The sequence below is a fragment of the Plecotus auritus genome, assembly GCF_963455305.1.
Source record: "Plecotus auritus genome assembly, chromosome: 3".
NCBI lineage: Eukaryota > Metazoa > Chordata > Mammalia > Chiroptera > Vespertilionidae > Plecotus > Plecotus auritus.
The window spans coordinates 149,350,805-149,372,563 of NC_137772.1; the positions used below are offsets into that span (position 1 = coordinate 149,350,805).

The window sequence follows — 21,759 nt, forward strand, 5'->3', positions numbered from 1 at the left end:
TCCATTGTTGTATCTGTGTAGGGCAAGAGTTTTTACTGCCCTTAACTTATGACTCATGATATTTCTTTTCACCTTTATAATACTCTTTTAGGCCCAGTGTTCTAGTAATTTTAAAAGTGATTTAGAAGAACAACCTTTTCTACTTTTTGAGGGTCATGAGATTGGTAGAGAATTGAGGGGAATGTAGACATATTCTCAAGGTTTTATGGAAAGAAGATGAAGGCTGTTGATATTTTGGCATTTTCTGTTAAACATCAGTGTTGCATGTAGAAGTTTCAAGTACAGTATGACTTTAAGAAGAAGAAAGCAAAGAAAATTTATTTCAAAGTCATAAATAGCTGCTTTTTTATGGGTTGAGAAAAAATGCAGTTTGAAAGTTGAGATCAAAAACATTAGCAAATAGGGAGATTAGTTGTACAGTAATGAGAAAATATAATGCCCCTGTTCTCTTTCTGCTTAAGTGATAAGCAATTAGTTTGCTTTCGGAGATTTGCAATGTGACAGAAGCTGAGAAAAGCAGGCCCTTTAGTTTGCTAACTGAAGCTGTCAGCTGGGAAGGATGTTTTGCTTGAGCGCTGACTAGGGGTTAAATGAACTGAAAAAAAAAAGGTAATTTTTGTTGCTTTTCCATTTATTGTAACGGCAAATATCTGAATTTTTTTTCTTCTGCCAGTTCTAAATGCTAGATTTGAACAATTATCCATGTAAACTAATTTTCAAAAAAATATATTTTATTGATTTTTTAACAGAGAGTAAGGGAGAGGGATAGAGAGTTAGAAACATCGATCAGCTGCCTCCTGCACACTCCCTACTGGGGATGTGCCCGCAACCAAGGTACATGTCCTTGACCGGAATCGAACCTGGGACCCTTCAGTTCGCAGGCCAACTCTCTATCCACTGAGCCAAACCGGTCAGGGCCATGTAAACTAATTTGAACAGCAAAAGGGCAATAGGATTTGAAACCACTTGCTCTTTGAACAATAAGATTCTCATCTGGACTTTGGCTAATGTCCTTGATAAGTACTGAAAGATGCCTTTAAAGACCTGCTAGAATTAAATAATATACTTCTGAAAAAAATAATATTGAATACACAGTTTTCTAGCTTATTCTTAATTATTCAGCCTAACGTTATTAATTTTTCCTGAGTCAATTAGTTTATACATTTATTGATCAGTGTTTATTGAATGGCTATTATGTTCCAGGCACTGTTCCAGATGCTGGAGGTACAGGAATGAGCAAAGCAGATGAAATGCTCAGTCCTTATGGATACATTTTTATTTGGGAGAAATAGCCAATAAACAGATAAACAAGAGAACAGTATGTCACATAGTCATACTTTATGAAGAAAAATACTGTAGGGTAGGGGGAATAGAGAGTGATGGCATGGGGATGCTAAAAGTTGATATTTAATTAAGGACCTAAAGAAACTGAAGGAATGGCACATGGAGCTCTCTGGGGAATGACTGTTGAAGGAGAGGGAACAGCAGGTGCCAGGGCACTGAGGTAGGAGCATGTTTGACATATCTGAGGAACAGCAAGTGTCAAGTATGAATGGGTGGAGCAAGGAGAGTGGTGGGTGATGAAGCCAAGCGGTGGCTAGAGGCAAGGCTATGGAGGACCTTGGAGGACAATGGTAAGAAATTCAGCTTTTTTTTTCTTTTGAGAGATGGAAAATCATTGGAGTATTTTAAGATGAGGAATGACATGACATACATGTTTTAGCATGATAACTTAGGCTGCTGTACTGAAATTAAACTGGAAGGGAGAAGGATTAAAGCATAGGGGCCAATTATGGAGCTGTTGAATTAACCAAGGGGAAAGGCAATGGTCTTGGACTAGGTTGTAGGGTGTTGACAATAATTAGATACTGCATGTATTTTAAAGGTAGAACTGACAGAACTTGCTGATATATTGGGTGTGTGTCCGAAAAGAAGAAGAGTAGTTAAGGTTATCTTGGAGGTTTGGGCCTTACTGAGATGGGGGAAACTGTATGAGTAGGTTGGGAAGGAGAATGGGATTGGAGTTGGAGAAGAGCAATGGTTCAGTTTGAGACAATGACATTTGAGATTCCCATTAGACATCAAGGGTGAGGTCTGGGCTGGAGATAAAAGTTTGGAGTCATCAGCACATAAATAGCACTAAAGTCATTAGACAGGATGAGATCACCCAGGACAGTGTGGAAAGAGAAGAGGTCTGAGCCCTGAGGCACTTCACATTATTGACTTGATCTATAACTTTTGACAAGTCTCTTGATCTCTGTATTTCTCAATTCCTAATAGAGTGTTGCACAATAAAACTATGTGAGCCACAAATGAGAGCCACAATCATAATTAAAAATTTTTAGTAAGCACATTAAGGAAAGTTTAAAAAAGTGAAATTAATTTAAATAATATTTATTTAACACAATGGGATAGGCAGAATATAGGACCCAAACATGTCCAAGATACCTAAAATATAAGTATGTTTCCTTTCTTTCTTTTTTTTAAAGAATATTTTATTGATTTTTAGAGAGAGAGAGGAGGGGAAAAAGAGAAACATCTTTAGGAGAGCTCAACATCAATCGGCTGCCTCCTGCATGCCCCACCACCACCCCACACCGGGGGGGGGGGGGCATAACACGAGCAACCTTTTTGTGCATGGGACAATGCCCAACCAACTGAGCCACACTGGTCAGTGCGAGTATGTTTCTTACATGGAGAAGGTAATTTGCAAATGTGATTAAAGTTAGAATGATCAGACTATGCTGAATTATTCATGTGGGCTCAATCTAATCACATTTGTTCTTAAAAATGAAGAATCTTGTCCTGGCTGGGTGGCTCAACTGGTTGGAGTGTTGTCTCATACACCAAAAGGCTGTGGGTTCGATTCCTGGTCAGGGCACATACCCAGGTGGCAGGTTTGATCCCTGGTCAGGTCAGGTTGTGTACCGGAGAAAACCGATCAATTTCTCTCTCTCTCTCTCTCTCTCTCTCTCTCTCTCTTTCCCCCCTATTCCTCCCTTCCTCTCTAAAAATCAATAAAAGTGTTTTTTTCTGGTGAAAATTAAGAAGAAAAAAAAAAAGAGAATCTTTCCCAGGCTGTGATCAGAGAGATGTTAGGAAGGAAGGAGGATAAAAGAGAAGATATTGCTGGCTTTGAAGGTGGAGCAAGGAGACCACTAGCCAAGGAATATGGGCAACCTCCAGAAGCTGGAAAAAGCAAGGATACAGACCCTCACTTAGAGCCTCCAGAACAGCTGTGGGCAAACTACGGCCGTGGCCAGATCCGGCCCATTCGGCTGTTCTATCTGGCCCGCGGAGCCAAAAGAGCAGAGGGTTCACCAGCAGCAGTGTTAACATGGCAACGTCGGGAAACACGGCCGCAGCTCCTTCTTCTGAGTGGGCGGATTTATATCCGCCCATTCAGTAGAAGGAACAACCTCTCAATCTCCCAGAGGTTCCTTGTAATGCCCGCGGACGTGTCCCCAGACATCACCCTGGGAATGCGTAGACACGTTATCGTGGTGATGTAGGGAGACACGCCCCTGGAGAGCACAGTATCAGAGCATTAGCTAAAAAGACCAACAACACTGTTCCCACTGAAGTTGATGTTTTAAAGACCAAAAACCTTTCAATCCAGTCTACATTGCCATCTACATCTACGTCCCTGGCATAATTTGGAAGTTGCACTAAAGAAAATGTTTAATTTACTGTTTACACATTTTGTTCTTTTCTATTTGTTTGAGTTTTAAATTATTTTATTATATTTAAGTTTAATTTGAAAGGCTTTTGTACCTTTCCTTTGTTAGGCAATTTTATTTTGCCTTTGCCATCTTCAATATAAGGTGTGTTATTGTGCTATGATTCCTCCATTTTTTGAAGTTTCAAATTATAATAATTAGTGTTTACATTCTTCTTGTTAAAATGTTTGAAATGAATAAAACTATTGAAATAAAATAAAAGACCGTACCCTTTTATGTAATGATGTTTACTTTGAATTTATATTAGTTCACACAAACACTCCATCCATGCTTTTGTTCCGGCCCTCTGGTCCAGTTTCAGAACCCATTGTGGCCCTCGAGTAAAAAAGTTTGCCCACCCCTGCTCCAGAAGGAACGCAGCCCCGCCAAAACCGTGATTTTAGCCGACTAACCCTTGGTCAAGCTGTTAAACTACAAAAATGTAAGATAATAAATTTGTGTTGTTTGAAGCCACTAAGTTTTTAACAATTTATATGGCAGCGATAGGAAAGGGATATACTCAATATACCCTCAAAATGAGCATTTTCAGTTGAAATCAATATAAAGATTAGTAAGATATGTGTTTTATAGGTACAGCATATCTCAATTTGGACTATCTTTACATGGCTGTTGGTTATTATTTTGGACATTTCCCTTCTAATTAGTGCAGTGAGGATAAGACAAAGCAGTTTAGTACAAGGAAGAACGTGTGTGATGATTAATTTTATGGTCACCATGGCTGGGTCATAGTTCTCAGATATTTTGTCAAACATTATTCCAGAATGTTCTATTTTTATGAAGGTGTTTTTTGGATGAGATTAATATCTAAACCAGTGGCCTTTGAGTAAAGCAGGTTGCCCTCCATAATGCAGGTGGGCCTCACCCCATCCGTTGAAGATCTTAATAAAACAAAAACTGATTTACCCTGAACAAGAAGGAATTCTGCCAGCAGACTGTCATTAGACCCAAATTGAAACTCTTCCCTGAATCTCCACAATCCTGTGAGCCAATTCCTTGAAATAAATCTCTATATATACACATCCTGGTGGTTCCATTTCTCTGGAAAACCCTGACTAATACAGTATGAATTTGAGACCAAGGAATGATACACACCATGCTTAAACCTCCTCCTCTCCCTGTGTCCAGAGTCCATGCTTTTGTAGAATAGCGCTCACTCTGGGGAGAGAAAGATGTGAACTGGGAGTGGGTGAATGGGGCAGGAGGAGAGGTGCTATGCTGTCCAGGAAGCTGAGAGGAGGGGAGAATGAGGGGAAGGGTCTGTGCTGGGACGGACTTTGGAAAGAGAGAGCATATTCTCTCTCAAGGCAGATAGAGGACCAGAGAGGTCTGATCTGCAGTCTTGGGAAGGCTGGTTTCACTTGGGTCGAAACATTTTGAGTCTTGTCAAGGGCCAAAGGGCTGGAGCCTATACTACTATTAGCCTAGCAGTGCTGCCATAGTAAAATACGACAGGCTGGGTGGCTTAAACAATAGAAATTTATTTTCTCAGTTTCAAGGGTGCTGGAATCCAAGATCAAGGTGCCAGCAGGTTTGGTTTTCTCTGAGGCCTCGCTCCGTGGTTTGCCCTCTTGCTGTGTCATCACATCTTTCCTCTGCGTGCATGCCCCTTGGGTCCCTCTGTGTCCTAATCTCCTTTTCTTAGAAGGATTCGGTCAGGTTGCATTAGGGCTCACCCACCCTAAGGAGCTCATTTTAACTTAATCACATCTGTAAAGGCTTTATCTCCAGATGGGAGTCACATTCTGAGGCACTAGGAGTTAGGGGTTCCATGTATGAACTCTGGGGGGACACAATTCAGCCCATAATGTGGTCCCACCTCAGTCTGTCTCACCGACTCCTAAAAGAAGAAATAGTACTTAGTTCACAGGAAGTGTTGGATAAATATGTAGAGATGGTATACATCTTTGTTTTAAGACTTTGAAGAATTTATTTTTTAAAAATATTTTTATTGATATTTTTAGAGAGAGAGGAAGGGATAGGGAGAGAGAGAGAAAAACATCAATGCGAGAGCTCAACATCTATTGGCCGCTTCCCACACAACCCATACCCGTGATGGAGCCTGCAACCCGGGCATGTGCCCTGACCTGGAATCAAACTAGCAACCTTTTGGTTCATGAGACGATGCCCAACCAAGTGAGCTACCCGGCCAGGGCTTGTGTCATTTATTTTGTAATCAAGCTGTCTGGAGTAGTGAAGAGGACAGTGGGACAGGGAGACTCGTATTCCAGCTCTGGACCTGTCATTACTGAGGCCCTAACCCGCGCAAGTTGGCAGACACTGCACGCACCAAGCCCACAGTTGGGGAGGCTGTGGGAAACTGGAACACATAACACCAATGGCAGTACTTCTTGGTGAAACCTTCCAATAAGCCGAATTTGAAAATTCTGGAAACTTAAGAACATAAATAGATAAAATCTATCTATTTATAGATTAATGAAATAATAAATAAAATCTCCACTAAAGTATCCATAGCAATATCATTTATGTAATAAATAAATTAATTAATAGTAACTTAAATATCCAATATTAGGGAAATGATTGAATAAGTTTTTGTTTATCTACCTGAAGAAAAAAGTCAGATGATCATTAAAAATAAAAATTATAAAGACTATGTGGCAACAAAAAAAGGCTTGTTTCTTTTGTAAGTTGCATAATAGCTCATTGTGGGGTTGGACACCTGAAACTAATATAATATTGTACATTTACTGTAATTTAAAAAAATGTTAAAAATACATGCAAAAAAAAAAAAAGTGATTGTATATGGACCAAGATTGTCAGCCCAGATGGCAAAACATAAAGGGTGTATATGGTGATTTTTTCCCTCTCTCTCTTTTTTTTTCTTTAAGTTTCTATAATAGTCATTTTTTTTATGAACTCAGGAAACTAGAATTGTGTTAATGCCTTAGTGCTTTTGAATAAAGGTTGCTTAAAATATATAGCAGATGATTGGTTCCTGGAAAACGAATTGACGTTTTCAGATAATGAAAGGCGGTGCACACTTTTAATATTTCCTTTTCAAGTGTTTTTGGTCAAGGGGAAGAATGACCAGGCTGCTGCTGTGGTCTGAGTGTGGGCCTCCAACATACCTCCTGGCAGAGGTGTATGGGGGCCGAACAGTGTTTTGTTGGCCAAAACAAAACACTATTGCGTTATCTGCACATAGTGATTATTTTATGGAGGGCATGAGATCCAAGCATGTATAATTAGGTCGAGGAATTTTGGTGCCAGAATTGTGAAAGTAGTGCTCTCTGCAAGCATGCTAAGCTGGAAGAATGTAAGTTTGGAGGTGCTAGGGGCCATCTATGCTGTCATTATGGAGACAATGTGGGCAAAGGGGGAAGAGAGAGAGAGAATGAATGGGATGGCGACATTGTTTGAGGGACTTGATCCAGCTGTTCCTGAATATCATCATACCTTGAACTTCCTGCTTAGATGAGCCAATAGTTTATTCCTCTCTCTGGCTTCCTTACCCCCACTTCCTTCTCCCTTCTCTCTCTCTTTTCCTAATTCAGCTTGAATGGGGTTCCTTCCACAGGCAATTTAAAGAATCTTGCACTCCCACCCCAGGGGAGGTAGGGAAGTGACGGAGGTAAAGTGGACAGCTGGGAAGGAAGTGAGTTCTGACTTGGTCAGTACAAAATCCTGTTGAAGCTGTGTGTACCCTGGCAGGGACAAATACATTTTACACAGGGGAAAGGGCTGTTGGCAGGAGGGCTACTGTCAGAGAAGAAGGATGTTTGTGGGAACTCTGGCATGTGTGGGAAGGTGGAGTGCTCAGTATGGCTGAAATGCAGATGTTAACATGCAGTTAACTTTCAGCCAGCCTCAGAAGGTAGATCACAAATCATCAGCAGGTTTGCCTGGTGTTTTTATTACTGTTCCTCCTTGATGGTTCCTCCTGAATAATTATTACTCTCTAGGCTTTGGAAAATGTCTTCGTATATTTAGTATTAGGCTATTTCTCATTTTTATTTTCCTGATTCTCACCTCTTTATTCCAAAGTTGCCTTCTGACTGTTTAACGGTAAAGATTTGTGTGCAGCTTAAATCAGTTGCTAAACATCAGAAAGTCCGGTGCATGTATAATAAAGATGTGTTGCAGTGAGGGGGTGATTGCAATCATGGTTTTCAAATCTGTGACAGTCAACTCTCTGCATAAATAGAATAAGAATGTGAATTCTGTGCATCTGCATCATCAGGTGTGTGAGGCCTAGCGCGGCTCAGATACCTGCCCTGAACCCTCCGAGGAAGAAAGAAGAGTATTCAGAGCGTCTGTGCAGCTGCCGAGAAGTGTGTGACCCTCACATTTTCATGTGGAAATCCCAACACTCTTAGGAGGTGGGGTGTTTGTGAGGTGTTACTAGTAGGTGATGAGGGTGAAGCCCTCATGAATGGGATTAGTGCCCCAATAAAGGACTCCAGGGATCCCAGGCCAGTGTTGGAGCAAAAGGTGGCAGGTTTGATTCCCAGTCAGGGGATATACCAGATTGTGGGTTCCATCTTGGTCAGGATGAGTACAGGAGGCAGCCAATCAATGTTTCTCTCTCACATTGATGTTTCTCTCTCTCTCCCTTGCCCTTCCTCTCTCTCTAAAAAACCAATAGAAACATATCCTTGGGTAAGAGTTTAAAAAAAGAGAGAGAGAAGGACTCCAGGGAGCTCTCTTGCCCCTTTTACCTTGTGAGGGCACAGCAAGAAGACGACCCCACCCCCTCAGCTGATCCCCCCTTCCCCACTGAATCTACTGGTGCCTTGAGCTCGGACTTCCCAGCCTGCAGCACTGTGAGAGTTAAATATGTGTGTTGATATCATCCCCTCTGTGGTATTTTTGTTACAGCAGCCTGAAAGGACTAAGGCAACAAACGCATTGGTCATTGCCTGCTTGTTCTCTGCTCTCATCCCCCCCACCTGTCTGGGCTCTGCCATGTACTCGGGGTGGGCGCTAAGACCCAGCAGGCTGTTTCCCAGACTCCCGGCCAGCTGACTCTGACCAGGCTTTGCCAATGGAAGGCTCTGGCTGGGTTGAGTTAGGAGGAGGGGAGAAGGGACCCCCAGTCCTATTCCCAACTCTTGCCACTCTCCAGTAGGCACAGTGGCCGCTGTGGGGCCAGGGTATTCTGGCCTCCCCAACCTCCAAGGTGGAGCCTCGCTGTCACAACCCCCCTTCTCACCAGCCTCATTGGTCCCAGAAAAATGGAGCCCCCACAGTTCCAGCCCCTCCGTTCAGGTTTTGGGCCTCATTAACGCTGTCTCTCCAATTTGTTCTCCCAGACTGAGCGGTGGTGCTGTGGGCTCACCTATGCTTCAGCCCTGTCCATGCGTATGTCCAAGTCCTAACCCACCACCACAGAATTCGACCATTTGGACCAGGAGCCCTTGCAGAGGTAATTAGTCAAGATGAGGTGGACCCTAATCCAATAGGACTTATGACCTTAATATGAGGAGGTGAGGGCACAGGCATGGAGGAGAGGCTAGGAAAAAACCAGCCTGCCGGCACCTTGGTCTCAGACTCTGACCTCCAGAACTGGGAGAACACAAACTTCTGTTGTCTCAGCCCCCGGTGGGCCCCTGGTGTCTTATAAGGGCAGCCCTGACACAATTACAGGTGGTGTCCGTGAATTTTCGGTTCACTTATCGTCTCTCCCATGCATTCTCGGCCCTCTCTATGTGGCCAATTTCCTATAAAATCCCCTCTTTGAAACCCATGAAGTGGTTTTGTTTTCCTGACTGAAGCCCCTAATAAATATCCTAAGTGTATGTAAAAATCTTTCCGTAGACATTGACACAAGGATGGATGATTTTTTTGTTTTTGCTTTTGTAAATTCATTAAGAAATATTCTAGCTGGGCCGGTGTGGCTGATCAATGTTTCTCATATTGATGTTTCTCTCTCTCTCCCTCTCACTTCCCCTCTCTCTAAAAAATAAAAAAGAACAACATATCCTTGGGTGAGGGGTTAAAAAAAAGACAGAGAGAGAGACTCCAGTGAGCTCTTGACCTATGAACCAGGAGGTTGAGGTTTGATTCCCAGTCAGGATAAATGCCCAGGTTGCAGCTCGATCCCCAGTGTGGGGTTACAGGAGGCAGCCAATCAATGATTCTTTCTCATCATTGATGTTTCTATCTCTCTCTCCCTCTCCCTTCCTCTCTCTGAAATCAATAAAAACATATTTTTTAAAAAGAAATATTCTAGTTTTGTACATAATGCCAAGGAGCTATTTAAGAAAAACAAAATGCTCACCATTGCAAACCAAACAAATGATTATTTTTTGCACCTAATCCTAGTGGACTGTGTCCAACATCCTTTTCTCAGCTTGCTTTGAGAACTCTGCCAGTGGTTTCCTCTGAGTGTACAGCAGCTAAGTGGCCCGTCCCCCGGCTGTGGAAGCAGTGTTAGCTTAGTGCCATCTCTTTGTGGCGGTGCCTAGTGAAAGCTGGCTGAAGCGAGTATGATGCAGCCAGCAGTCAAAGACCTTATCATGGGTAAACTTGAAGCCTTGTTAAATGAGGTATTTTTGGTCACAGTCTTACCTACACACTGGGATAACTCCTACCGGTTCCTTTAGGACGTCCCTCTGGTGTTGTCTTCTCTAGGAAACTTTTCTTGATATTGCTCCCTCACCCCAAAGAATGTGTTATGAGCTGGGTTCCCCAGGATGCAATTTCTAGGATGAAGGGGTCTTCCTGGGGAGTGCTCTTGGGAATAATGCCTGTACAGGAGCTAGGGAAACTGTGAAGAAGAATTTGAACTGCAGTGCAGTTGCAAAAGCATTCTCAACTAACCCTGGGGCTGTGAGACTGAGATGGCACCTTAGAGAGATCCCGTATGGCCATGGATGTGGGCTGCCGGGAGGATGCGTGGTCTCCTAAGTAAGGCAGCTTCCTCAGTGAAGGTCAGAAGGACACAGCTGTGAGCGGTCAGCAGTGCAACAGGGGGATCAGGGTAGCACACCAGGGTGCCCGCTATGATTGGTCTAGTGAAATTCTCAGGGACCGAGGTGCACAGCGTAGTGTATTGTGATAGTGCCTTTCTACGTCTGTCTGAGACTGTGGGCTCAGAGACAGGAGGACCTCATTACATCATTCATTGTATCTCCAGCATCCAGTAAAAACATGGCACACAGGAGGCACCTGAAAAATGTTGCATTTAGTGGAGGAAAGATATTTGCTTTTATCTCTAGGAATTGCAACAGGTAGGGTATTTAACATCATGCTGCCCTCCAAAAACGGGGTTTAAAAACCTTACTTTCAATCCCAGTCTGGAGAGGCTGTGTGGCTTAGCCTCTAGAGCGAGAACCCTGGAGGACATAGTTTGGGCACAGCAGGAGGCCTGACGCTGCGCCAGGTGGACTGATCATAAACAGAGAAACATGTTGAGACGGACTCTGCCGGGAACTCTGGGCTCTGGCCGCATGCTCTGGGCGTTGTGTCCCTTCAGCTGTTGTGTTCCCAGCCAGGAACCGGAGGCAGCGCTCCGTGCATTGTTGAGCAGACCCAGAGTCCCCAAGGCCATCGACCGACCCCCAGAGTCAGGCAAGAAAAAGAGTTGAAAGGTGGCAACATCAACAGGAAATAAAACATTTTTATTGAATATCCGGGTACTATGTGAAGTTATTTTTAACAACAATCAGAAAACTACTGTGGAATTCACTACACGAAGTGAAACGAAATTTAAATCACCTCATCAAAAATGAAGGTAAAATACAGCTAAAGTAGTTGGCTCGCGGGCCACGAGCCATATGGCAGAAGGAAACACCCCAACATTTCTACAAGATACAGAGAAAACCCACACATAGAAACACTCAAGCAGGCAGTAAATATACACAAAGGCAACTAGGATCTTTCTAGAGCATCCGATTCTAACACTTTGCACAGCTTTGTCAGAAAGGTCCATGTGGCTTATCTGAGGGTGAATCTTGGTCTTAGAGCAGGTTCGGTCACTGACTTGTGAGAGGTGGTATAGTGCCAACTGATTCGGTGGCGACAAGACCCCACGTCTGGCAGTGTTGCAAGAGAATGCATTTAGTAGTACTTGAATGCAAGAAATCATGTGTCTTCGGCAGCTCGAACCTGCTTGTTCTGAAGTATTGTTTCAGTGTAAACAACTTAAAGCTGAATACAATAAAATGAGATGTCAGTGTCTGGTATTTCAGGAATTTTTACAGGTCAATCAACTCCCTCTCTTTGATCGGGTGTGGTCCTTTACAATGGAAAGATTCTCATCTGACTCTTCTGTTCAAACTGGTGTCTAGTCTTACGTCAGACCTTCCACATTTTCTAATATCTATGTTTTCCTTTCTTTCTTTCTTTCTTTCTTTCTTTCTTTCTTTCTTTCTTTCTTTCTTTCTTTTTTTCTTTAAGTGTGGACCATCTACAGAAGAGGGAGATGTTATTCTTTTGTCCTTTTTGTCTGTCCCAGTTCTAGAGTTTGCTATCACTGGGCTGAAAGGTCAAAGGGCATGCCTCTTCTTTGACGAGGAAAGAATAATGACAAGAATTCAGGAAACCGCTAACCCCATATTCCAAGCCTCCCACCAGCCCTTTTAGAATTCTCTTTGAGTTGTTAAAAAAAAGTGTGGCATGATACCCTCAAGTCTGAACACGAGGCTTCTGCCTGGTTTTCCTCCACTGTGTTTTGACATTGGTGAAGATCAACTCCCACCTCAGCGCATCTCGACTCTCTGTGGCCTGGAGTTAAAATGGGCCGCAGAAGTGAGTGGATAAAAAGACTCGATGCAATGTGACAACAGGCTGCCCTTCAGAGTGGTTGTCTGCCATTGTGGGGGAAAATATGGAATATTGCACAGTGCTTGACAAAATGCTGTGTCTCACCCCCTTCTGTGTATCTTCCTTGTCCTATGCATAGCTTTTCAGTTCTGAGTTGGTCCTTTGTAACGAGAACTGTTTGTGCTACACACACTTCGGGCAGTGCAGTAGAGGGAATGGCAGTATTGTGTACAATATCACTACGGGATAAATTGAGTGCTATCCACTGAGGAAACTACGTGTCTAAGCACACACGGCAGTCACAGTGTTACACAGAGCAGTCCTTGAAGACTCTTATGGAATGACTAGTAGCTTCATAATAGTGCCATTTACTACATAATAACATTGAAAACATTTAAAAACTCCTCCTAAGTCAAGCATCTAGAATACATAAGAGGTTGCTTCAGTTTTCTAGAACTTGTTCTTGGTTTTGTTTCACCTTTTTTTAAAGGACAAATTAAAACTTCTTTAAGTAAAAAGAGCATATAAAAAAGATCACTAGCTGTCTGTTTTGGCTTAATCGAAGTGCATTCAGAACTATGGCTAATTGTTTGCTTTTCATCTTTTGATGGGATTACAATACTGCCTGTTTACCACAAAGTAACTTTGTGTAATAAGCACAGATTGCTGTGTTAAAAATATTCTGCATTCCTTCTAATCTGGTTTTGTATAATAAAATATCTTGTTACAAAGTCTAGTGTGCAAATGTTTTGGAATTATTAGAGGTGTGAAATCTGGAACAGAATTCACAGGATGCACATTTTGTATAAAGGTGATAATGGAGAGCTACTTGTTTCTTTTGAAATAGTCAGGCAATATTTCAGAAATGCTGACTTCTCCCCTCAGCATCTTCCCACCCACCCCCATCCCTAAACAAATGCACACACACATGCACACACACACACACACGCAGACACACACACACACACACACACACACACCATCAAGTTGCTACTCTATATGCAGTAACATGAAAGCATTGACTCCTGTTCAGTTGCTCCTTCAAATGTAAGAGTGAAGCCCTGGTTTTAGCTTTGTAGATATGTACAGACAGATGCTGTTCTGTTTTGTGGCTATACTTCCTGGAGGTCAGCCTGGATGCTGCTCAGATCATGCTAATTTGCCTGTGAAGAAATTCTACAAAATTGGACGCACCCACCAAATATGTGGTGTAAGTGTATCTTGGTACTCAAATGATTCAATAGAAAGCTCAGGTTTAAGTTGTCCTTTAAGATGTCAGTTTCACTGTACTAGTGCCTTACAAGTTGATATTTTTGCTGGGAATGCAGACGGTACTATATTTACCATATAATATATTATCAGCTCTCCTATATCTCAGTCAATTTACATAGTTTAAAATAGAACATCTTATTAAAAACATCTAGATATACACAGATTAGGAAACGCTTACAACATACAAATACACAAACTAGAAATAAATCTGTAGCATACTGGTATGTACAACTGTGTGATACAATAAATAATTTCAGTCATGCTCTATCTACACATCATATTGCTTAACAGAAGAGTAGATTTGGAGGGCAGTTGTATGATGAAGGACTCAGGGGCTCTCTACCTTTAAATTTGTGCAAATTAAAACAGGATTTGAAGTACCACTGAATTGTGTCAGGAACGCATGGCTGGAAAAATGCAAGGACCCATATTACTGAGGTATTTACAGATACTGGCTAAAGAGCACTATGTGGGCAAATGCAGAAAGGCTTCTTTCCTTTACTTCTTGATGGCCAGCATGGCGTCAACTTCCTCCTCTACCTGTAGGGTGTGCCATTGGGCAATGGGTCGCCTGGGGTTGGCCAGCATATCTGACCAATGTCGCAACTCAGCCCCGGTGCTATTGTAGCCCACAAAGACTTTGCCGATGGCATCATTCTTGCCAATCTTGTCATAGTCCAACACAGTGACCACCACTTGCACTTTCTGAAAGAGGACATAAAATAAACATTAATCATCTAGCCCCAGAGATACCTCCCTATTACAAAGCTTCCTTGAGAGCTAAGGAAATGGAAATAAGAAGAACCAGTTTCTAAACATGTGAAAACGACTTGAATATGATGGCATCCCTATTTCGCCATCATTACATCATCATCACCACTATTATTATCACTGTTGCAATCACCTTCAAAATACTCAGTAAATGTTCGTTTTCAGTATGTGTTTGGTACTCTTCTAACTCTTTTACGTACACTGCTCAGTTACTTTTCACAATAGAGTCTATTAGTATTGCCATTCTGTAGAGAAGAGATGGAGCTCAGAGAAGGTAAGAAACCAGCCTGAGGTCATAGAAGGAATGAGTCTTTTGTTTCCAGAGTCCATGCTGTAAACCACATGCTCTGCTGCTTCTGTCAACTCGTATTCATCTCTAAAGGCATTTGTTTCAGTTGTCTCACCCGGAAAATTTCTGACACTGACACTCAGACCATTCTTTTTCTGGTTGCAATTCCCAAAGCAGCCATGTACAGCAATCCCACTCTGCGGGGAGGGGTAGAGCCACCATTTTCCATAAAACTAATCTAGAATTTCAGCTGGTCACAAAATGGTTGTGAATACAAGATGTGACAGTAGAGTAAAAGTCTTTAAAAAGTAGTAACCAAGTGAAGATAGTATTTTTCATTCGTACGTGCCCTCAATAAACATTTATTGAGTAAAACTACTATGAATCTGGCACTGACATCAAATGGAAATAACCTTTTTTGGGCCACATAGGATTTTATTTTGGTGATTCCATTAGATTTTGAGGGTTTCTGTAGTAACTTACTTTTTTGAACTGACTGAACTGGTGAAAGCAAATCCATACCATTATCACATGAAAGAAAGACTTTTTAAAAGCACATTTTAGTTCTGCTTCCTAAGCAATAAATTTATTTAGTCAAAATATGCAATGGCTCCAATATAGAAATGGAGTGCAAAGATAAAGGAAGACTTTAGAGTAGAGTAGAATGCATAACATTTCGTGGCACATTAAAAAGAGCAGAAAATGCAGTGGTAGAAGCCAGGGACAGATGGGGCCCAGTGGAGTTCTGGCCCTGTGGTAGACTTGTACTCTGAGGTCTGTGTTCTTGCACCAGTGTGTGGGAGAGGGTGCCCAGGTGCAGGTTCAGATCAGAGAAAATGATCACTTCTCAAAGTGAAATGTAGACTGTGAAATGAAACACACTGGCGATAAAGGACACAAACTTGTGTCTTCCTTTGTGCAGCCTAGGAATGTTTTATGGTCAAGGGAATTACCTACCCACTGCTGGTGTTTGGAACTGAGCTTGGTTTTCAGAAACTTTCCATGCAAATACATCAGGATGCAGTCAGGTTGCAGGGGAGGGGGCGGGGCATTGGGGGCATTGTGCACAAAGGTAACATGAATGGAACGGATTTTGATTATTCAGCAAGGAATGTATTGATTATAACACTCAACAATTTCCTTCTGAAGGCGTTGGATTCATTTTTCCAGCTGCATATATAGTTTACACATTTTGGGGGCTTGAGGAAAGGAATGCAATATTTTCATGTGCATTTACAAATCAGCATTTTTTTTTTCTTCTCGCAGAATACATTTCTTAGGGATAGAGACAGAAAGACAGATAACCCTATAACTGCAGGATAAAGGAAACCTAAACCCCTATTACAGCTTGTGAAATGCTCAGTTACTTTCTCTAGGGAAAGCAAAGATGAGGAAAGCAGCCGCCTGGGAAGGAAAAAAAGAAAAGAATACATTGACTTAAGGAGCAGAGGAAGAGGGATGCAGTGACAGGCGAGCCATCATTCCGTGTCTACTGTACTCTATACGGAGCATATGTTTTGTTTTTCATGCCCTTAATTTTCAATATATCTGCATTTGCTACAATTTATAGTTGAAAAGGGACATTTATTTTTTAAAAACCGGGTATAGAATTGTCACTCAAAGGGGGAGGTTTACAATAGGATTTTTTATCTCAATGCCCTGCCTGATATTGTTTTGTGGAATTAAAAAAACAACAAAATGCCAGGTGGTGTTAGTTTCCATAGGAAAAAGGTCTTAGGACTTAGAAGGGTTCACTGAACAAATATTGCAAAACAAATGGTTGGAGATAATTGGATGTCTTAGGGGTTTGCCAGTGGGTTCGAAGCAGAGAGCGCACTGGTGCGGACTAGTGAACAAGTAATTGGGGGCAGGAGGCAGTGTCCTCTGCAATGTCATTTACTTATGTAACAGCTGTTGAAAGTAAATAAGTATGTCCAATTTGCTGCCATGTGGAAATGTATATGAGACATGTTATATAAAAACCACAAATCAATGTGAGGATGGTGGGATCACTGATTTTTCAAAAACTGCCCTAGAGCCTGGCCGGTATGGCTCAGTGGTTGAGTGTCGACCCATGAACCAGGAGGCTACTGATTGGATTTCAGGTCAGGACACATGCCCCAGTTTTGGGCTTGATCCCCAGGAGAGTGCTTGCAGGAGGCAGATCTATAATTCTTTCTCATGACTGAAGTTTCTGACTCTCTCCCTTTCCCTTTCTCTCTCTGAAATCAGTAAAAACATATTAAAAAAAACCAACAACCAAAAAACAACAACAATCCTGCCCTATATAAAACACTAGCTATTAGCTACATGTAGCTGTTTAAATAAGTGAAAAATAAATGAAGTTCCTTGTTCACACAGTGACTGAGGTGCTCATTGCCCACCTGTGGCTGGTGGCTACCATATTGGACAGCACAAATGATAAAATATCTCCATCCTCACAGAGGGTTCTATTGGACAGCGCTGATTTATATGTTGTTTTAATCTATTGTTAGATCAGTTTTCTAATAAAATGTTGATTTGAAAAAGAGACAACACTAACATTGTGAATAGTAATAATGACGGGTACCATTTACTGAGTGTTCCTATGTGCTTGGCACTGTCCAAAGCGCTTTTATATGCATAATCTTACTTTGATGTGGATCCTGTTATTACTTCTATTTGACATATGAGGAAATTCTAAGCCTCAGTTTCCTTATATATAAAATTGGGATAATAATGGAATCCCTCTCGTAAGGTTATTGTAAGGATTAGATGAGATTAAACATATAAAGTGCTTAATTTTGGCCTGGGCACTAAACATACAATAAATGTAGCTATTTTCTTAGCTTTTTCTTAGAGTAAAGGTGTGATTCGTTCATAAGATTCTGCATTCTAAGAATAGATTAAAAGTAAAATCATGCCACTGAAGAGTATTTACTGACTTGATATTCTGGGCCTGTAGAGGGCTCCAAGTTGTTTTGATGCCTAGCCTTCATTTCTCCTTCAAATATGGACAAACTTTATGTTATGAAAATATGGACCCATATCAAGTACTTAATAAAAAGTAGTGTCGATTTAAGCATTTTAACTCTCTGATACCCATTAAAAATTACTAATAACCCAAAATCATTGGATATGAATTTTGGATTCTAAAAGTCTAACTATGAATATGAAGTGAGAAAACCTTAAATAAAAATTAAACCTTATTTAAAAATTGCTAAATAATAATATCATATGCTATCATTTTGGCTACATGTAGCATCCTATTTTGAACATGTTAACCACAAAGTCTTCTAATATACTTCCTATCATAACAATTATTATCTGCAAATTCAGGATTCATTTTTATAAAAATACCCATTCACTCAGATTCAGAAACAAGGAGCTAAATTTAAACAAATAAAAGTACAACTTAGCCTAATTTTTCTATTATTAATTGTCTTTTAAAATGTTTTATTGATTTTTTTTTCGAGAGAGAAGCATAGATGTGAGAGAGAAATATTAATTGGCTGCCTCCAGCATGCACCCCAACTGGGAACCTGCAATCTGGCTATGTGCCCTGACTGGGAATCTAACCAGTGACCCCTTTGTGCATGGGACAACATTTAACCAACTGAGCCACACTGGCCAGGGCTGTTAATTGTCTTTTAATAATAAAACTTAAAGATACTGCATATTTAGCATCAACCAATATACTTCTCTTATTGCTATTTTTTTTTTCCTGTAAAGATGTGCTTAGAATAATTACATATTATGGCCTGGGAGTAAAAATTTATTTATTTGTTCTGGACCTTTTAATCTTTACAAATATACATTTTGGGTTAGTATAGTTGTTCTATTGGTGTCCTTTTTCCTATTTTATTTCTGCTCAAGAGAAGGCCCTCTGTGTTTGGCTGATGAGTCAGCACATCCTGGGCTGTGTATTTTAGCCTTCTCCTCTTGATGTAGCTTGAGCATCAAATGTGCACGGGAATAAGAATGGCAGTTCTAATGAGGGCATGTGCTCTGGTAATGTACAATGTCTGTGAGTTTAACTTGTGTGGTCTGAATAAATGAAATTGAATGGGAAAACAAAATTATGTTTGGCATTACCTGGATTTGCTCAAAGGGTACTTCAAAGCTGAATGACTCATTGTAGTAGGGGTTGAGTGTATTCTTTTTAATTGTTGTCTTCTTCTTCTTCAGCCTCTTGCCATTCTGCATCAGATGAATCTTCACATAAGGATCTGAAAAACATAAAGAAAATGTTTAGGAGATCTGAGACACATATTTTAGATTGTAATTTAGCTTATAAAAGGCCAAGTATTCCCAATAGGAAAATAATTGCATAGCATATAGTTAGTGTATTTTAAAATTTAATTTTTTATTGAAAGATTTTAATCAACCTGTGGGCTATGTTTTTTTTGCCATTGTATTGTCAATATTTATAGTTGGATTTAGGATATGAGAGCAGTGGTGTGATGGTAAACCAGCTCTTGGGAAAAAAAAATGACTTGACATGTAGCATTTGCCAATGTCCATGATATAAATACTGTCAGCACAGCCAATTTCAAGCCACGAACAGTTTAACATCTAAAGTTCTGAATATTTAACAATTGGCTCTTGTGAGCTGGCACTGTATGGGAATAGCTCTTGATAGGGGACAAAGGAGCCGTTTCATTCATTCATTTACTTATTTACTGAACCAATGTTATTTAGGCCTTAGGGATAGAGTAGTGAACAAAACAGACCATCCCTGTTTTCATGATGGAACTTCAGACTTGTGTGGGAAATAGACAATAGGCTTGTAAAGAAAAGAAAAGAAATCCACTTGAAATTACAAGTTGAGAAGAATGCTTAAAGAGTAGAATAGAGATATGATAGGGACTACCAGGTTTAGTATGGTGAGTCTAAGGTAGGAATGACATTTTTAGACCATTCAGGTAAGGCCTCTCTGGGGAGGTAACAGATATGAAGGTTGGAAGTGAGAAGAGGCTGAGAATGAGAAAGAGGAGAGAGGAAAGAGAAGAGAGCCAGTGGCTGTGCCTGAACATCCCGAGGTAGAGAAGAGCTTCAAGGGTTCAGGGTAAAGAGAATAAGCCAGCACACACACAGGTAATGAGAAAAGGAGCAGAAGATCTTCTGATCCCCCTAGCAGCTTCCCCACGGCCTCATTATGTAAAGGTAAAGTAAAAATTAGGTCACTGAAGGGGTAAGATGATTCCCATTTACAGTTCTCAGTACTAATAGGTAACTGACATACCTTCAAGTCACCAAGAACCAATGCTCACAGTTGATAGGAAAATCTACTGTTTTCGTAAACATTTTTTCTACTTCACATGTAAAGCATTTTCATTATAGAAAAAAAAATCAGAAAGCAATGTTAAAAAAAAGTGAAACATAAATCACCCATGATTTTATTCTCCTAGAGTAACCACTGCTAAGTCTTCCAACATTTCTTCCCTCTCTTTCAAAACATGTATAGCTGGGAGGAACTTGATAGATGATCTAGTCTGCCCACATATTTTTAGAAGATAAAACTGCGGATCAAAAAAATGTTCTTATCTCCCTCTTCCTATCCCCAGTAGAACATAACTCCCGAGGGACAGAAACTTGGTCTGCCATGTTCACTAATTGAATTTACTAAAGAGTACCTTGCACTGTTAAGTTTTTGTTGAATGAGCACATGGAACTTCTTTAGGGCCTCATAATCTGGGTCTCCTTGCCCTCAGTCCTGTCTTCTTCCCATTGCCCCAAGGCCCACATTACTTGGGTTTTTCTGTTTTTGTTTGTTGGTTTGTTTTTGATGCTACATCCAGTCAAGCGACATTTTAATCAAAATTAAAAATACCTTGAAAAACCAGATATAGAGATGAGAAACCAGCTCTGTCAACTAACTAGTTGGTCAGTTTTTTTTTTTGTGTGTGTGTGTGTGTGTGTGTGTTTTAAACACACTGTAAATAGTAGCAAAGAAAAGGGAAAACATGGCTTGTTTATGATAGTGTATCTTGCTGTTAACAACCAAGGTTGATTTTTGGTTCAGAAACCTTGTTTGCTTATGAAGTTCCCTGGCTCCACCATCCTAACCCCTAGCACACCTACAAAATGGTCAAGTCTCCAGTTGCTCCTTGGCACTGACTAATATCCAAATACTACTAAAATCAACATTTATGCTTCCTATGTTTGTGAGTTAAAACTTTAACCTAAGGCATAGGTTTTTCTCAAGAGAAACACAATGATTATTTATTTATTCATTTAAGACAGCAAATGACAAGAAAGCTCCTTACGCATCCTCCATTTGAGTAAGCAAATTAAAACCCCGACAAGATATTAGTAATTTCAGATTTCAATGTGGGCTCTGATGTTATTTGATTAATACCTCGGGGAGAACAAGGTAATTTAGAAAAGGTGATTAGCACTGTCTTTATTGAGGAGAACAGAAAGATAGGGAAAGGAGCTAGTCAACTGAAGATGTGGCAGAAGCTTGTATCATCTGGAAAGAACAGTACATGTGAGGGCCCCACACCTGACAGGCTCCCGCCACAGGCTGTTCCTCATAGAGAATGTGAAGTACTGTGTCCTTTAGCCTGAAATGTCATTTCTTTCTTTTTCCATCTTAAGTCTGGGTTTAAAATCACCTCTTCCCTCAAGATTTTACTGATGATTTTCTCAGAAACTTTCTCTTTGAAAGACCAACCTTTCGCTGCCCTGCAACATTTCTTTTGTATTTGCACCCAGTCCCTATCTTTATTTCCTGGTTTTGGAGGACTTCTGTAATGATCTAATAACAGGTAAACAATATTCCTATGGGAAATGTTTTGAATTCAGAACTACTAGCTTTGAGATGAGTTTTGGGAAGACTATCCATCCACTTGGAACACGGGGGCCTCTTCTATAACTATTCCACACACTAATACCCCAGCACGTCACCGCCGCCTTCTTCCTTTAGGCAGTTCTGATGTCAAATTATGCCAACTTCATAGAAATATAATTGCAAAACAG

At 40.8% G+C, this 21,759-nt stretch overlaps 1 protein-coding gene and 1 long non-coding RNA gene across 5 annotated transcripts in view; one reads left to right on the forward strand and one right to left on the reverse strand.

Moving 5' to 3' along the window:
- Nucleotides 1–21,759, forward strand: part of LOC308243527 — an 87,008-nt gene that overhangs the window by 39,193 nt on the left and 26,056 nt on the right. The gene's annotated exons all lie outside the window — the stretch shown is intronic.
- The window catches only part of SYT1 (synaptotagmin 1), a 562,599-nt gene continuing 552,141 nt past the window's right edge, over nt 11,302–21,759 (reverse strand). For all 4 annotated transcript variants that reach the window (XM_080659089.1, XM_080659091.1, XM_080659090.1 and 1 more), the window contains 2 exons: nt 18,871–19,004; nt 11,302–14,441 (listed from right to left, as the gene is read on the reverse strand). In XM_080659089.1, coding sequence (XP_080515215.1) covers nt 14,235–14,441; nt 18,871–19,004 — 341 coding nt within the window. In that variant the 3' untranslated portion in view covers nt 11,302–14,234. The remainder of the gene's footprint in view (nt 14,442–18,870; nt 19,005–21,759) is intronic.